At 34.9% G+C, this 14,574-nt stretch overlaps 2 protein-coding genes across 2 annotated transcripts; both read right to left on the minus strand.

Annotated features, from left to right (window-relative positions):
• Positions 1 to 2,247: 2,247 nt before the first annotated feature.
• Positions 2,248 to 4,851, minus strand: LOC143468651 (uncharacterized). The gene is made up of 4 exons (XM_076965981.1): positions 4,362 to 4,851; positions 4,000 to 4,144; positions 3,756 to 3,917; positions 2,248 to 3,317 (listed from the first exon to the last, which is right to left on the minus strand). Exons 1-4 carry the CDS (start codon positions 4,849 to 4,851, stop codon positions 2,453 to 2,455), a joined length of 1,662 nt encoding a protein of 553 aa, XP_076822096.1. The 3' UTR covers positions 2,248 to 2,452.
• A 5,647-nt stretch (positions 4,852 to 10,498) lies between these two features.
• Positions 10,499 to 13,297, minus strand: LOC143468347 (zinc finger BED domain-containing protein 5-like). The gene has a single exon (XM_076965502.1). The coding sequence runs from the start codon at positions 12,896 to 12,898 to the stop codon at positions 10,886 to 10,888; it is 2,013 nt and encodes a 670-aa protein (XP_076821617.1). The 5' UTR covers positions 12,899 to 13,297; the 3' UTR covers positions 10,499 to 10,885.
• Positions 13,298 to 14,574: the final 1,277 nt, after the last annotated feature.

Here is a 14,574-nt window from a genome sequence, read left to right on the forward strand (position 1 = left end):
TAATCCTAAAAAATTAAGACATTGTTAAATTGATATCGCTTGATCAATGCTAATATAAAACACACCTTCAGTGATTGTTTCTGCCACCAGTAGCATAAAGTGGCAGTATTTGAAATGCCGATTGCGATTTGGTTGGAAAAAACGTAATAGCTAAATTTAGTAACATGCTTACTGTCATGGTGACAAAACACAGTTTGACTAAAAACACCAATTTAGTGTAAATTAAATATTTCTACAAGTGATACATTTGTAAAAGTTTTTCTTGTTACGCCGCCCCCCGTTGTGAGAAAAAAATAGGTCACCCCAAAAAGAGAACACAAGAGAACAGTTAGTCAAGCTAGGAGTGCTTGAATGAGTAAACGAAAACAATACGCTTCAATGCGGAGAGACACCAAATCTTATGACGTAACAATTGACGTATTTCAGAATCCAAATTTCAAAAATACAATTGCCATCGTGACACACTTTAAAATTTTAGTAAAAATGAACCTATAGCGAAAGTCAAGAAAGCATGTTTAGACATAGCTCATATAATAGACAGTTTGTCATCTTTCGCGCCCCCTTTATGAATCTTACACGCCCCCTAAGGGAGACGCGCTCCCCAGTTTAAGATCCACTGCTCTAAACAAAACACTTTCTCATCTTTTCATGCGTTACATTTTATGCTTTTACATAATAAATGGCAGTCATTAGAGATCAGTCAGCAGAGTAGGCAAGAGCACATCCGGATTTATTTTGTAAAACAGCACTGAACACCACAGCAAACTGGTGTATCCAAAAAAAAACAGGAGATACTAACTTTTGCTTCGATTTATATTGCAATATTCGTGTTTAAAACCGATATCTCTAAAAAAACAGGAAACACGGATTTTCCCCCCAATTTCTATCATATAGCAATAAACATTCCCAACCCATTTGTGCACCTTGCCTGCACAGATGCTGGGCAGTCTTGAGCCACGAGGCGCAGTGCACACCTGCACATCATAATTTTGTTTCTGCACACCCGGATCTTGGCAAAAACTGCCACTCTGCAGTTTGAATTAGATATATTAATGTTTGGCTACCTTGCTCTTCCTTTTTTGCCAAATATAACTTGTGATTCATGTATGACGATTGGTGGAGTGTTATAGTTATAAATTATAACTTCTTGTTGTACACATCATGAAGTCATAAAATTGCAGTAGGAAGTTCATTGTGATTTCTGGTTTATCGATTGTGAGCCACCAAGGTAGCGCACACTGTTCACAACCAGAACATTGTGAAAACTGATCATGCTGCATTATTCTTGCCTGATTACATTTTCGTAGCATAGTCACTTCAGTTTGTTCGTAATTTGACTGCCTATGTAAGCTTGGCCGTTTACACAATCAGTTCGGCATTGAATCCTATACAACCATCGCTAGTTGCGGTCTAATTGTTGCAGCATTAATAAGTACAATTGTTCACTTCGATTTTTCTTAATTATTTTGATTCTTCATTGGTTAAACATGGTAAAAACATAACATTGAGTCGAGACAACCAAGATATTAACGTCTTCTCAATTGGGTCATTTTTGAACAATAATGAAAAATTCTGGGTGTCACAGGGATATGCAACTGCTTTTTTCTTGGTTAGCAGGAAAACAGGTCACAACAAAACACACATACAAGTGAGCAAAACCACATGTGGTGAAAACGTTCAACAGGAAATCGTTTGCAGGTCGTTGATGGATTACAACTTATGTTCTGAGAAAATTATGTTTTGCGAGTGACACAAACTTAGTTACTGAAGTTACATAATTTTACTTGACATTTGTTTCACTATCTTCATACCTCTATACATTATACATGTCTTCTAAGCCATGCTACTCAAGATGTTCAATTCTTGAAGCTGTCTTACTTTCCTGATGAATGGGCTATAGCCTAAATTTTAACTTGCACCCTTTCTCAGACTTATTGCTTCTTCTACCACATTCCCAATCAACAGGTTCACGCAATTCATTTTTAGCTAAAAGACAAAGAGTGATGTCCTATTGGAAAGTAATGCTTTCAGTGCGTCGGATAAATGCCCCAAAAATGTAATACCAAAATTTTCCCCACGCTAACGTAATATTTATAACATAGAGTATAGGGCAAACCAACACTTCTGGGTGGAGAAATCTGGCGCTTCATACAAACTTTCCAGCAGGTGATCAATGTGATGTGAACTCCAGGAAGTCCTGACTCAACCCAACTAGTCTTGGTGGAGGGACTTTACCATTATAGAGGAAACGTTTACGAACTATTTTATTTCTATGAAGTAAAATGGTTTAATAGAAAAGACGTGGACTTCAAAAGACAAAAACACCACCATGAAATTTATAAAACAACAAACTTGTATAACAGTCATAAATAAATACAGTACAGTAGTAAGAAATCTCTTTATTAAAAAAACATGGCATTTTTGATTTGGCAAAAATATCTTCTGAGAAAACTTAGTCTTCTTTCTCGTGCAAGGTCCAACCGAAGTGCTTTTTTCCTAATTTTATTATAAACAAATACAATGCAATCAATATGTACATCAAAGGAATAACAAAAGCAAAAGAGGCTATCCCTAAAAGTATTGAAACAATTACATAAAATGGTTCGTCCGGGCATGTCATGTAGTTCTCTGGAATTTCTAAAATCTTACGACCAACAACAGTTTTAAATCTGTTTGTGGGGCTTATGCAGACAGAGGGAGAAATCTTAAATGAATAATCTTTCAATTTTGCCATTACGGCCATTTTTACTCGGGGATTTGTAACACTAATGTTTATCCCCGAGATTGGCTTGTCGAGTTCAATTTTATTGTTTTTTAGGTGACGAATAAAAGGAATAATTTTACAGTTACAGATAACAGGATTGTCAAAAAACCAGATACTTTTTAATGGTGAAACCTTTTCAATTTCAGTTTCTTCGATCAAATTAAGTGTTGTCAAAGAGCATCCAAAGATAAACAAGAATTGAAGCCGAGGCAAAACAGAAAAGGTTGTTTTCGCAACAAAGGACAATCGCTTGTTATTTTCCAAAAATAAAAATTCTAGTTTGTTAGCTCCATCAAATGTTGACATACCGATAGAATCAAGAGCGTTTTGAGATAAATCCAAGTACACCAACTCAATCTGTTTGTAAAATGCGCTAGAAGCGATGAACTGTATTCCATTTTGACTTAGATCGAGAATCTTTAACCTTTGCAAGCGTTGCAGGGCAACTACATCTTGCGTATTTACAAAAGTAATTTTATTTAAAGCCAGTAGTAACTCCTCCAAACCTTTAGGGAGCTTGCTAGGGATTCTCCGTAATAAATTGGCATTCAACCTGCAAGAAATAATCTTCTTAATGTAATTACATTACATCTTCGAGAGGAAATGTGGAACATATCTGAAACCACTGAAACGTGTAACATTATAACCTAAAAATTAAACGCCATTCTAAAAATTATGCAAGGAACGATTCTAAAGGAGAATAAAGTTTATATTGCCAAAATAGATTAAATGTTTTACCTATAACCTATAATATATCTAAATCAAATTTTGGCAAATTTAGTCTACTGTCTTTTTCTATACAGTTTTCTACTGTAGCATTTGTTCTAACTTAATTCTTATGCATCAATTATATTGCGACGTTAGTTTTCTTGTTTTTCTACAATCAACCTACTGGACCATCTTACTCCTACTTCTTCTTACTTTTACTCCATCTTAGACCATGATTCCTTGCAGCGATTAATTTGTAGGGCTTACTACAACGAACCCTTACCTAACCAAAAGTAATTTTGTATTTCGGACGAAGAAAACATTTGGAATTGATTTTAGGGCATTGTGAGAGAGATCAACATCTACAAGTTGGACGTGAAATTTCAGCAGTAAGTGAGGTAAAATTCGAATTGAACTTCTCGATAAATCAAGTCTTTGGATATTCCTGGTTTGATATAACATATAATTAAGAAAAAAATCAATCCTTTTTGCAAAAGTGTTTTGAATAAGGATCGTGTATAAGCTACCTAACACCTGCTAACGATTGATCACTCATGCCAGATAGATAGAAATTTCCGCCTAATAGTAATGTTTTCACGTTTTCCATTGTAGAAATACTGTCGGACCTACTACGTTCCCCAAAGCAAGAAGGTATTGCATTCAAGTTATTGTCTGCAAGTGCAAAATTAAAATAATGGAAAATTTGTTATAATATGGTCCGTTTTTTTGCTAAACAATACATTTAAAAGTTGTTTAATTTGATTATTGATTGACAAACAAGTCAAATTATAGATAATCCTTAGCTGATACAAAACTACTTAAAACTATCAAACATTTCCGAATCCGAATACACAGTGCATAACGTTATACTTATACTCTTACAGTCTACCTCTTAGATCAATGTGTTGCAACGGAGAACTCATAGGCGATCTTTGTCCTCGAGACACGTTGAAACAGGCTTCGTCTACTTTATCTAAAGTGGTATTATATAATATAAATCGCTTTAGATATATTTGGTCGAAGAGCATATTTTTTGGCAACGAAGTTATCATGTTTTCACTGAGGTCCACCGTTGTAGCATCCAAAACATCCTTCATCAGCAGTTTTTTGGGAAACCCATAGATATTACGATCATGGCAATCAACAAACAAAAGACTTTCACTTCTACCATCAATAGTCTCAGTTGTTTTCGTGCATATACAGGTGTGATTGATGCAATAATACGCGCTTGCCTTGACAATCGCTGCTTCAAAGCAAATTAAGTAGAAAAACACTTGGAAGAAAACCGACCATTTTGACCGACCATTTTTGAATGATGTCTGGTAGTCATTAACCAAAACTTCAAGAAGCACATCTTTCCGAAACATGCTTAAGTTCATGTCTTATGTGAAGCTACATATACATCATCCAATTGATTAAATTTAAAGAAATTAAAATTTTGTAATACTGTTTTTTGTAAAGCAACTTTATAATTAACAATGTACGACAACTAACATCTTTCCGACATGAATATATGTCCTTCATCAGAGTAAGAAACAGATGTGAATGTTAAAATCAAAGTTTTGTAAATATTTATAACGGCTCGTTACGGTAGTAGCTGTAAAGAAAAAGGAGATTTAGAGTTTACAGACAAGACAATATATTAAATGTAGGTGCAAAAGCATTAATAAAAATAACAAGTTGTGGTGACATTGCAAAAGGCAAGATGCAAAAATAGCATTGACTGATCGAATGACGGTGGAAATAGTGAACACACAAGTAATTACGGACGTAGGATAGGCAGATTTGTTATAAACTTTTAATAAAAACGATGAACCATTTTCATAGGCTTGTTTATTAAGGGTGGGATCCAATTGCTTAATAAAAAGCGCTTCGTCAATCTTGCATTCCTAATCTGTTTTGCATTTACGTAAAATTTTAAATTTTTCTTTGTAATTTAAGTCAATGTATTTCGCAACCTCTGCTATCACTGTAGCTTGTTATTTTAAATAATGCTTTTGCACCTATTAATTATATCGTTTACTGTATCGTATTGTCTGTAAACTCTAAATTTCGCGTCCTTTTTCATTACAGCATCCGTACGGAGTCGTTATGAATCTTTAAACAATTTTCATTTTAACATTGACATCTGTTTCTTACTCTGATGAAGAACATATGTTCATGTCCGAAACATGTTAGTTATCGTACATTGTTAAAAATTTATGTTTTCTGCGCTAGTTGCTTTGTTTGAAGCTTTGTGGTTTTTAAAGTCGACTTCTACTCTTCCTACGTTATACTATTTTTTTTCATACACTTTTTTCAATGAGACACCTGGACACAAACGGAAACAGAGAGCACGGTGACCGTAGTTTCTACATTAGTGAAACCATCTTTTGTCCTTAATGAAGTCAGCGCAGGCTATTTGGCTATTTCATAATTTTAAATTAATTATAATTACATTAAATAATAAATCTGTTACGAGCATTCTTTTATTTTACCATTCTTACTAGTAACAAAAAGATAAGTATATCATTGGTCGTCTTATCTTACATCACTGTACCTTCCATCTGCGTGCGTCTCATGCGACAAGCAACCATCTATAGACGGTACGCAATAAACAACTTTCTCACAAACCACATGGTGATGGATTCGCTTCTAACGGCTGCTGTAGTGTAATCAGCTATCCTGTTTCCACTGAAGTACGTTATATGACGTTCATACAACGTCTACAGTAGCATTGGGCTATTATTATTGATCGTCGATTTGCAATTTTCTATCCAATCGATGTTTATGTGCTAATGCATTATCGATTTACATTAAAAACCACTTCGATACGCAATATAAATGCGTAAGGAACAAAACACATTACGAGTGATATTGCTCATTAAATAAATTGACTCAATAAATAGGTTGGAGTTGAAGTGAGTTTATCAGCTTTCGGCATGATAATATTTGCACCCAGCGATGTTTTCCCTGTTCTATGACAGCCTATACGGAATTGTCATAAGAATTGACAACACAAATCTTTTGCAAATATTTACATTATAAGGCCTAAATATATTTCCTACTCAATCAATGGTCTAATTGTACGGTAAATTACTTCGTGCTATATTTTGTAATCATATAGTCTATAGCCCCTATACCATGAATTACGCTTCTTCTCAATTTTAGCTTTCACTTCTCATATGATCATTAGCATAGCCTATAGCCCTATACTGTTTTTCTCGATCCTATTGTTGATGAACTAACGGTCTTCGCCATTGGGATATTTAGCACCATCGCCAATTCCCTTAACGATAGAATTAAAGGGGAAAATGCAAACCTAAGCTGCAGATTGTTATGTATAATCTTCCCTATGGACAGCTGATATTTTCGAGATAACCTTTGCTGTCAGCTTATATGTCACGTGGCCATGTAAATTCTATGTAGTAGCCTATTGGCATTAAAATTTCATAACTAAGAGAACGGTTCCAAACTGCGATTAGGAATAATAAAAAGTGAACTGTGTCCAAATAGCAAGACATTACAGGAAGAAAATATAAGCCTGTTCAGTGTTTATAGTCAAAACGACTAGTTTACCGGGTTTTACAATGAGCTATTATAAAATGGAGATATAAGCTCTAAAAATCTTACAAAAACTTAACTTGTATAGGCTATTAGCTATATGATAAATACATATAAACATATGAAGATCGTAATTTTTTTTATCTGTCATAATGAGTATAGTCTATAATAGCGGCTATAGATCTGTCACAGAACGTTTTCACACGCGTTTAAACACTCGATTTTGATATTGTATCAACCAATTCGTTGGTTATGGTTTTATGGCGTAAGGCTGTAGTTTAAGCTATTTTTCACTATTGTCAAATTTACAATATACCTGCAAAGACCGAAGAATTCATAAACGTCTTCGTGGGTTATCCCATCAGGAACCTAACGATCATCATCTTGGATTGAGTTGAAGTTACCGCACAAACCAGCAAGCAAACCGCACTATTTTATTTTAAATTAACCTGATTTCACTGTTATATTATTTTTCACTGTTTGCCACTATTATTCACTATTTTTTTTATCAGCGTTTGTTTCTGTAACAAGTATTATTTTTTTCTTAAACCGTTGTTGGTTTATGTCCCATAGCAGGGGTGTCCAGCCCGCGGGAAGGTTCTGAGTGGCCCGCGCGGTATTTTTCGAAATGACTTATATTATCAACTGAATCGCCTACGTAATTTATGGCGAACTTACCTTCCGAGAAATTGGCATTTATTGTTTGCTTTCTTTGTCTATTGCTCTATAGTCTATACTATAGAGTATAGACTATAGAGCAATAGTTGGTAGAAATAATAGATAAAAGAGCAATAGATAGATAATATACTTTTGTCTTTAGTGCAGGGGTGCACAATTGTTCGAGATAATTTTATTGCATCACAATTTATATTTAAGATCAGAAATTTGGTGTGAGGGTTTTAATTAGAAATTAGCAGTAAACACACAAGTGGCCCGAGCAATCATTCCTAAATCGCATGTGGTCCTTTGGCTTTTCCTTTGGACACCCCTGCCTTATAGCCTACGGTAGGCTATATGGTTCGTGTATGTGCAGTTGTGCACTATTTGTTTTTCCTACAATCACAAACCTACACAGTCCTAGAAAAATGTGTATTACGTCTGCTTTAATTGGCATTGATTTTGATATGTTATTGGTGTTACACAACATTTTCTTTATATGCCTACTTCGACCTTTAAGCATAAAGGCATTACCTCCCAAAGGCCACAATGCAGAGGTAAACGCAAAAAACATAGCCTACTGTAACTTATACTGTATTAAGTCATGGAACAGCTTACCAGCTCTTTGGTTCATTCCTCTCTTTTTATTAGACTTCAATGATTAAAGCAAATTCATAATTCGTTAACTCTCAAAACTTTGCAAAACAGTTTGAATAGACAAACAGTATTTCCAAACATTATAATAAATAATTAGCAGATAATTATCTGCTGGTCACGTAATATCAAAGATTTCACTAAAAATTTTGTTTGAAGACAAGTGTAGTAAACGTGCAATTCGCAACTAAGCGTAGCCCAAACGCGCAGTTAATGCCACGCAAATTCCTAAGCTTTTTACGTCGCATGCTGCACGTCACCGTACGTAACGTCGTGGGGTTTAAAGCGCTGCAAAATTAAAACTAGCCGACGTGTTAGTAGCTACCAGACTACTAGTAGTCGGTGATATAGCGCTCAACTGGAAAGTATAGCAGTTTACGACGAGAAATCGATTCTTTCTTTGGTTGTGTCATCAAAAAATAACACGTGACTTACATCTTAATTCTAGTGGTTAATGTAATCTCTATGATGCAAAAGGTCTTTCCCACAGGGTTGAGGGAAAAAACGTCACAAGAATCATTGTCAACATTTTATTGGAGACAAGCTTGATTCACACTAGAGTCTTTATAGTTAATATATAAAGACTTTGATTCACACGAATGTATTTCAAAGTGGAAATGCTGGTTAGTGTCAAAAAATTGTTTTACTACTGTTCTAGCGAAAATAACCTAGGCTTACCGGTATAGCCACGAAAAGGTTTAGGCAATGCAGTTATTTCTGCATTGCCTTAAAAAATTAGTTTTAAAATTTTTGTTAAAGGAAAAATATTTCGCAATGACAAAACGTTGTTATTTTCAATACCGTGTTCGCCCATGTCAACCACGAACAAAAAATTAATTGTAATGTTCACGATTTGCATCATTCACATCATTGCGAATTTTTTTGTTACTTTTGTGTTGCAGTACCATTGTGGTATTTTGGAAAGATAGAAAACTACACCTTTTAAAATATATTTGGTTATTACTATGGAAGGAAACTGCAGCAAAGTTTTTGGTTATGTTTTGTGAAAGCCGTGATATTATGGACACATGTATACACATACATGTGTATAAAGTGTCATTGGCGCAACTCTATTGCGTAGAAATCGTGTATTTAGATTTTCTTATACACACGATGTCTATGGTATATTGTCACGAGACAAAACTCTGGGGAATTCCCCCGCTTAGTAACAAGTCAAAACCTAGAGAAGCAAAAGTTTGAAATTAAAAAATATAGGCTAATTTTAAACTTTTGAACTGTAAATTTTATAGTTGTCGATGGTTAAACCAAACTCTTACATACAAAAAAGGTCATAGAAATTTCATACGGATATAGGGGAAAAACTTTGATACGGTGGCCCACATACCCTTTTTTAACTTATCTAGTAGTCTGCTTGAAGGCTATCCATAGTGGAAAGTATAGTACCTGCAGGCTGCACGCACAAGATTCATCAACGAGTACGCCGAATTTTTTATCTGCACGCCAAATTATAAGAAACAAACAAAGAAAAGCTGGTTGTTTGAACACCAGTTTATATTAGCCTATATAAACTATGAATTGAGACTTCAGTGCACGCCATTACCTCAAAAGTTGCCTCTTTGCACGCACGATTTCTCATCGTAAACTGCCATACTTTCCAGCCGGGCCAAGTATCAGGGTTGCCAGATCCCAGTGATCAAATAAAGCCAAGATGACAATAAAAAAGAGCCAAAAAGAGCCAAATAATTTTACTAACCACAAAATTACAATTCAACCCTAGAACTACCAGAGGGGTCAATTGACCCTTTTGCAATTTTCTTTTCATAGTGCGAGAATAAACTGTTTAGTACCTGGCCTTGTTTTAATTATATTTCGTTTACTTGCACGTCCATTTTGAGGTGGAAACTCAGGTGCCCAAACGGTACCATCTCTACTGACTATCTGCTCTCTGTTTGGCGAAGTAGGGACATCATTTTCCGAACTGCTTTCTTCTTGTACAACATCTTGCTCTATGTCAAACTCTTTGTCAATTTCACGTATGCTTGGTTCTGGCTCATCAAAGTCTTCTTCATCTGAGTCTTCGTCAACTCGAAGAATTCGAAGAACTTCTTGTGGATTGTACCTTCTATCTGCTGTAAACCTAGACATAGTAGATAACTGCACACTACAAATTACACTATAGCTTTTGCCCTAACAGTAGCAATAGCACTAAAATCTGAAACAAAAACCTGTGTCTGAGACAAATAGCTACAGAATGTATGAATGTACAAAAGTTTGCGGTGTCAAAAAGTTACTGAATTTCTCTCTAAATCACGGTAGGCATTCCACAAAATAAACGAACTATTTCAATCCAGAAAGCAGTGACTTCACACAATGATATTATAACTGTGCATATGCAAAGAGAAACAAGTAAAACAGTGTGACGTCAAATCAGACAAAGGTCACACAGTCCAATTAATTTCCACAAAAGAGATATGAGAAAAATGGTGTTATTTCCGAAAATTGCAGTCATATTAAATGCAAGGGTCAATTGACCCTTTTGGTAATTCTCGTATAAAAAGATTCTGGTAGTTCTAGGGTTAACCACAAGTTACACATAAATTACATAAAAATTTCTTCTTCAAAACGGTTGTCCTCTTCATTGTTGACAGACTCAGTAGAGAATTTCTTCGAATATAAAATATCAGCTTTGAATCTACTCAACATTTTGGTTGAAGGAACAAATTCCTTACAGCACTTATTAGAAGTCAAGAGTTCTGCTCTAATTCTAATTATTGCTTCCAATAGAGACAGCTGAAGTCTATTTTTTGCTTTAGTTTTTATGCAAGTTAATAGAGAGAACACCCTCTCCACTACGGCATTGCTTATAGGTGTTATAAGGCAAGTAAGAGCAAATGTAGCAAGTTCTTTAAATTGTGGATGCTGCATTACTCCCTTCCAAAACTGCTCTGTGTCTTGGGGTATCCCATTTTCTTTAAATTGTTTTTGTTCCCTCCAATCAATAAAGGGCAATTTTCGGTACTGATCTTCAATAATAGTCTGATGTTTCCCAGCCAAGTGCAAAAAGGGTAATTTTGAAAATATTGGTCTTGAAACTTGGTTTAAAATTATTGCAGGGCTGTAATTGATCAGATCCTTAAATAAATTTCTAGCTTCAGGAAGTCGCTTCTTAACTTGATCGTGGGCTTCCTCCAGCATGGATAAACATCTTTGTTTAACTTCCATGATTACTTGTTGGCAATTAAAGTTGTTCAAATTTTTTTGGATGTAGTTATCACACTCTGACAGAAATTTAGTGCCAAAATCAACATTATGAATATCTTTTTTCTTGTGACCAGTATCATATATCCTACTATTAAGAGTCTTATAGTGCATTAATAGCTCATCATGTAGTTCGTGTGGATCTGCCTTAGTTTTCTGGAAGAGGGCGTTCAATCTCTCAAATTCTTGCACACAAGGGGTTGCAAAATGAAAGTATAGATAATTTGTTTGATCTAAAAGCATTTCCTTTATAACTCTTGCCTTATATTTAGTGTCAAAGTTATCTTGAGCTAATTCAGCTGAAATGAAGTACGCTTTGAGCTCTTCCCAATTCATTAAGATGTTAAACATCACTTTTCCTCGGATAAGCCAACGTGTTGAAGAAGTTTTTTCAAATGGTAGTGGTGCCGTTCTAGCTGGCTGAAATTCTGTTGCAGAGTTCATAATTTTAAACAACATTTTAAATGCTTCTCGTCTTAGATTGCTATGTCGAAACCAATTTGGTATCTCTGTCAACAAAAATCCAATGTTTGAAGGTAATTTTGAAACTGCGTATTTGATGCACAAAGCCAGTGAATGACACACACACTTATATTGTATACATGAAGGGGATAAATCTCTAATTCTGGTCCAAACAGAATTGTTGCATCCAACCATGTTTGAAGCACCATCTGATGCAAAACCAATGCAATTTTTCAAGTCTTGATTACAGCTTTCTATCTCATTTTTTATCAAATTGAATATGTTATTTCCAGTGGCTTCCTGAACCAGAACCAAACTGAGAAAACTGGTAGTAATTTCATTTGTTTTATCACTGAGGTACCTAACTAAAATACACAAATATTTTTGAGTTGAAACGTCAGTAGATTCATCAACGATAAGTGTGTACTTCTTGTTTTGAAGATCTTGAATCAAATCAGATTTTATTTCTGGTGAAATAACATTTTTAATTAGTGCTATACACTTTGTCCTGTGCAATTTTATCTGACCAAGGGTGCTGCCAATTCCATGGGCTACCATTATTTCACTCATGTGATCAATGGTGCTTATGGCGCTATGGCAAGATATGCTAACAGCAATTTGTAGCTCGGCTATTTTAATTTTATCATCAGTTTTTGCACTCCTTTTCAACACTGAGAGTGTTTTTTGGGAAGAAGACGGAGTATTCTTTCTGTGTTTTTCTGTTTCCTCATGTTTAGTAAGATTTGAAAGTCTTGGCACAATAGTGCATCTACACAGTTTACAATATGCTAAATTCGAGGGATCAGTTGATTTACTGAGCCACACAAATGTTTTTTCCCATCCAATGTTATATTTTCGTTTGCCATCGTATGATGGTTTCCACTTCGGCATGATGATGGGTTTAAAAGCAAGAAATAATGAATTCCGAAGCCAAAATATGCACCTAACACTATACAGTCAACTGTACATCATCTTTAACACTATATTCTCAACATCTGTAAAACCTATATTAAAATCAAAAAACCAATTTGTTGTAAAGTTTGTTATGATAGGTTTGAAAATATTAATTGGCTACTAAAGAAATAACCAACAAGAATATTATAAGTAATAAGATAATTATATATTTCACACTTCCTAAATTAGGGATTATTATTTATGCAATTAAATTCAATTTTCATTAAAAGAGCCAAAAAACGCCAAAGAGCCAAAGCAAAATTTTGGGAGCCAAACAGTAATAAAAAGAGCCAATTTCGAAGAATTTGGCGTCAAAAGAGCCAATATGGCAACCCTGCCAAGTATGACTAACTTAGACTATTTGAATCAAGTAAGCTTTAATAAAATATGACTCGGGTCAAGTCAGGTCAATGCTCTTACTGCATTACCAGTAATTTGAAATAGTTCAGTATTTTGCTAACATGACATTTTATACACACATAGTGGCGTAGTGGCGTTAGCTTAACTTGCCGGCCGTCCCTGGATTTTGGTCAAATTGGAATGTTTGCTAAGTGCGGGGGAGGGGGCTAAAAATAAGACAGTGTCTATTTCATTGGCTGCCGGTTACGGAATTTGAAAAAAAGTTACTTCGGTAAACCGCTATAGCCGGTTATGAAATATCTAATTAAATTGAAATCAATAAGCATAAATGTTCACTTCAATTTGTTTTGATTATGTTGATTCTTCATTGGTGAAACATGATGAAACGCAGCATATTGTTGAGTCAGCAAAATAACAATGTCTTCTTGACTGGGTCTTTGCAGAATAGTAATTGTATTGAAGACATTAGATGTTAATCCATAGCAGCATTGGGTCGCGTCAATTAGCACAGCAAAACACGTCGTAAAGAAATAAACGCAAGAGCGACACGAAACGCAAGCTACAAACATTGAATAGGAAATTGTTTGCTGGCTGCTTAGAAATTATGACATGTTCTGAGAAATTTATATCTTGTGAGCATGCTTAATGCAAACATAGTTACTGAGGTCATTATTATATTTAATGTTTGTTTCACTGTCGATTTTCATACCTCTATATGTCATACATCTATCAAATAATTCTTAAAGCACAATACAAAATGATTAATCCCTTGTCACATTTATTAGATGTGTGGTGCAATAATGCCTACTATTGCGTATTAAATTAATGTCACACACAACAGGATCACCAAAACACGCTTAGCACTTTAGGGGCGTAGGCTACGCTATATAAGTAATATGGTCCTGTGTACAATTGTGACATCATAGTTCAGTGCGAAATCCAATAACAGGACCACCCCGCTAACATAACCATTTCACTACGGTCCCACTAGTAGTCGACTTACCGGGGCTCTACGGTATTTTGCATTATTGTATTCCAAAGAGACCAGAAATTTTAAATGCTTTGTATGGTGTGATAACGGATCCATACATTATATTCAAGGATAAATTGTTCTAAATAAGAAATGGAAATCATCCAGACGAGACTTATACTATTATTTGTCATAAGGGGCTTGTGGGTCAGAAAAAAAATGCCAATTTCCTTGTTTATTTCTCTGTATATGGAATTTATTAAAAATGCAATTACTGGAAAAA

This window comes from Clavelina lepadiformis, chromosome 8 (assembly GCF_947623445.1).
Source record: "Clavelina lepadiformis chromosome 8, kaClaLepa1.1, whole genome shotgun sequence".
NCBI classification, from domain to species: domain Eukaryota; kingdom Metazoa; phylum Chordata; class Ascidiacea; order Aplousobranchia; family Clavelinidae; genus Clavelina; species Clavelina lepadiformis.

Coding starts and splice junctions, on each gene's coding strand:
- LOC143468651 (XM_076965981.1), bottom strand. CDS start 4,851: ATGAACTTAAGCATGTTTCGGAAAGATGTGCTTCTTGAAGTTTTGGTT. Junction 3,918..3,999: donor CAATCGTTAGCAGGTGTTAG/GTAGCTTATACA, acceptor ATATCAAACCAG/GAATATCCAAAGACTTGATT. Junction 3,318..3,755: donor ACAAAATTACTTTTGGTTAG/GTAAGGGTTCGT, acceptor TATTTCTTGCAG/GTTGAATGCCAATTTATTAC.
- LOC143468347 (XM_076965502.1), bottom strand. CDS start 12,898: ATGCCGAAGTGGAAACCATCATACGATGGCAAACGAAAATATAACATT.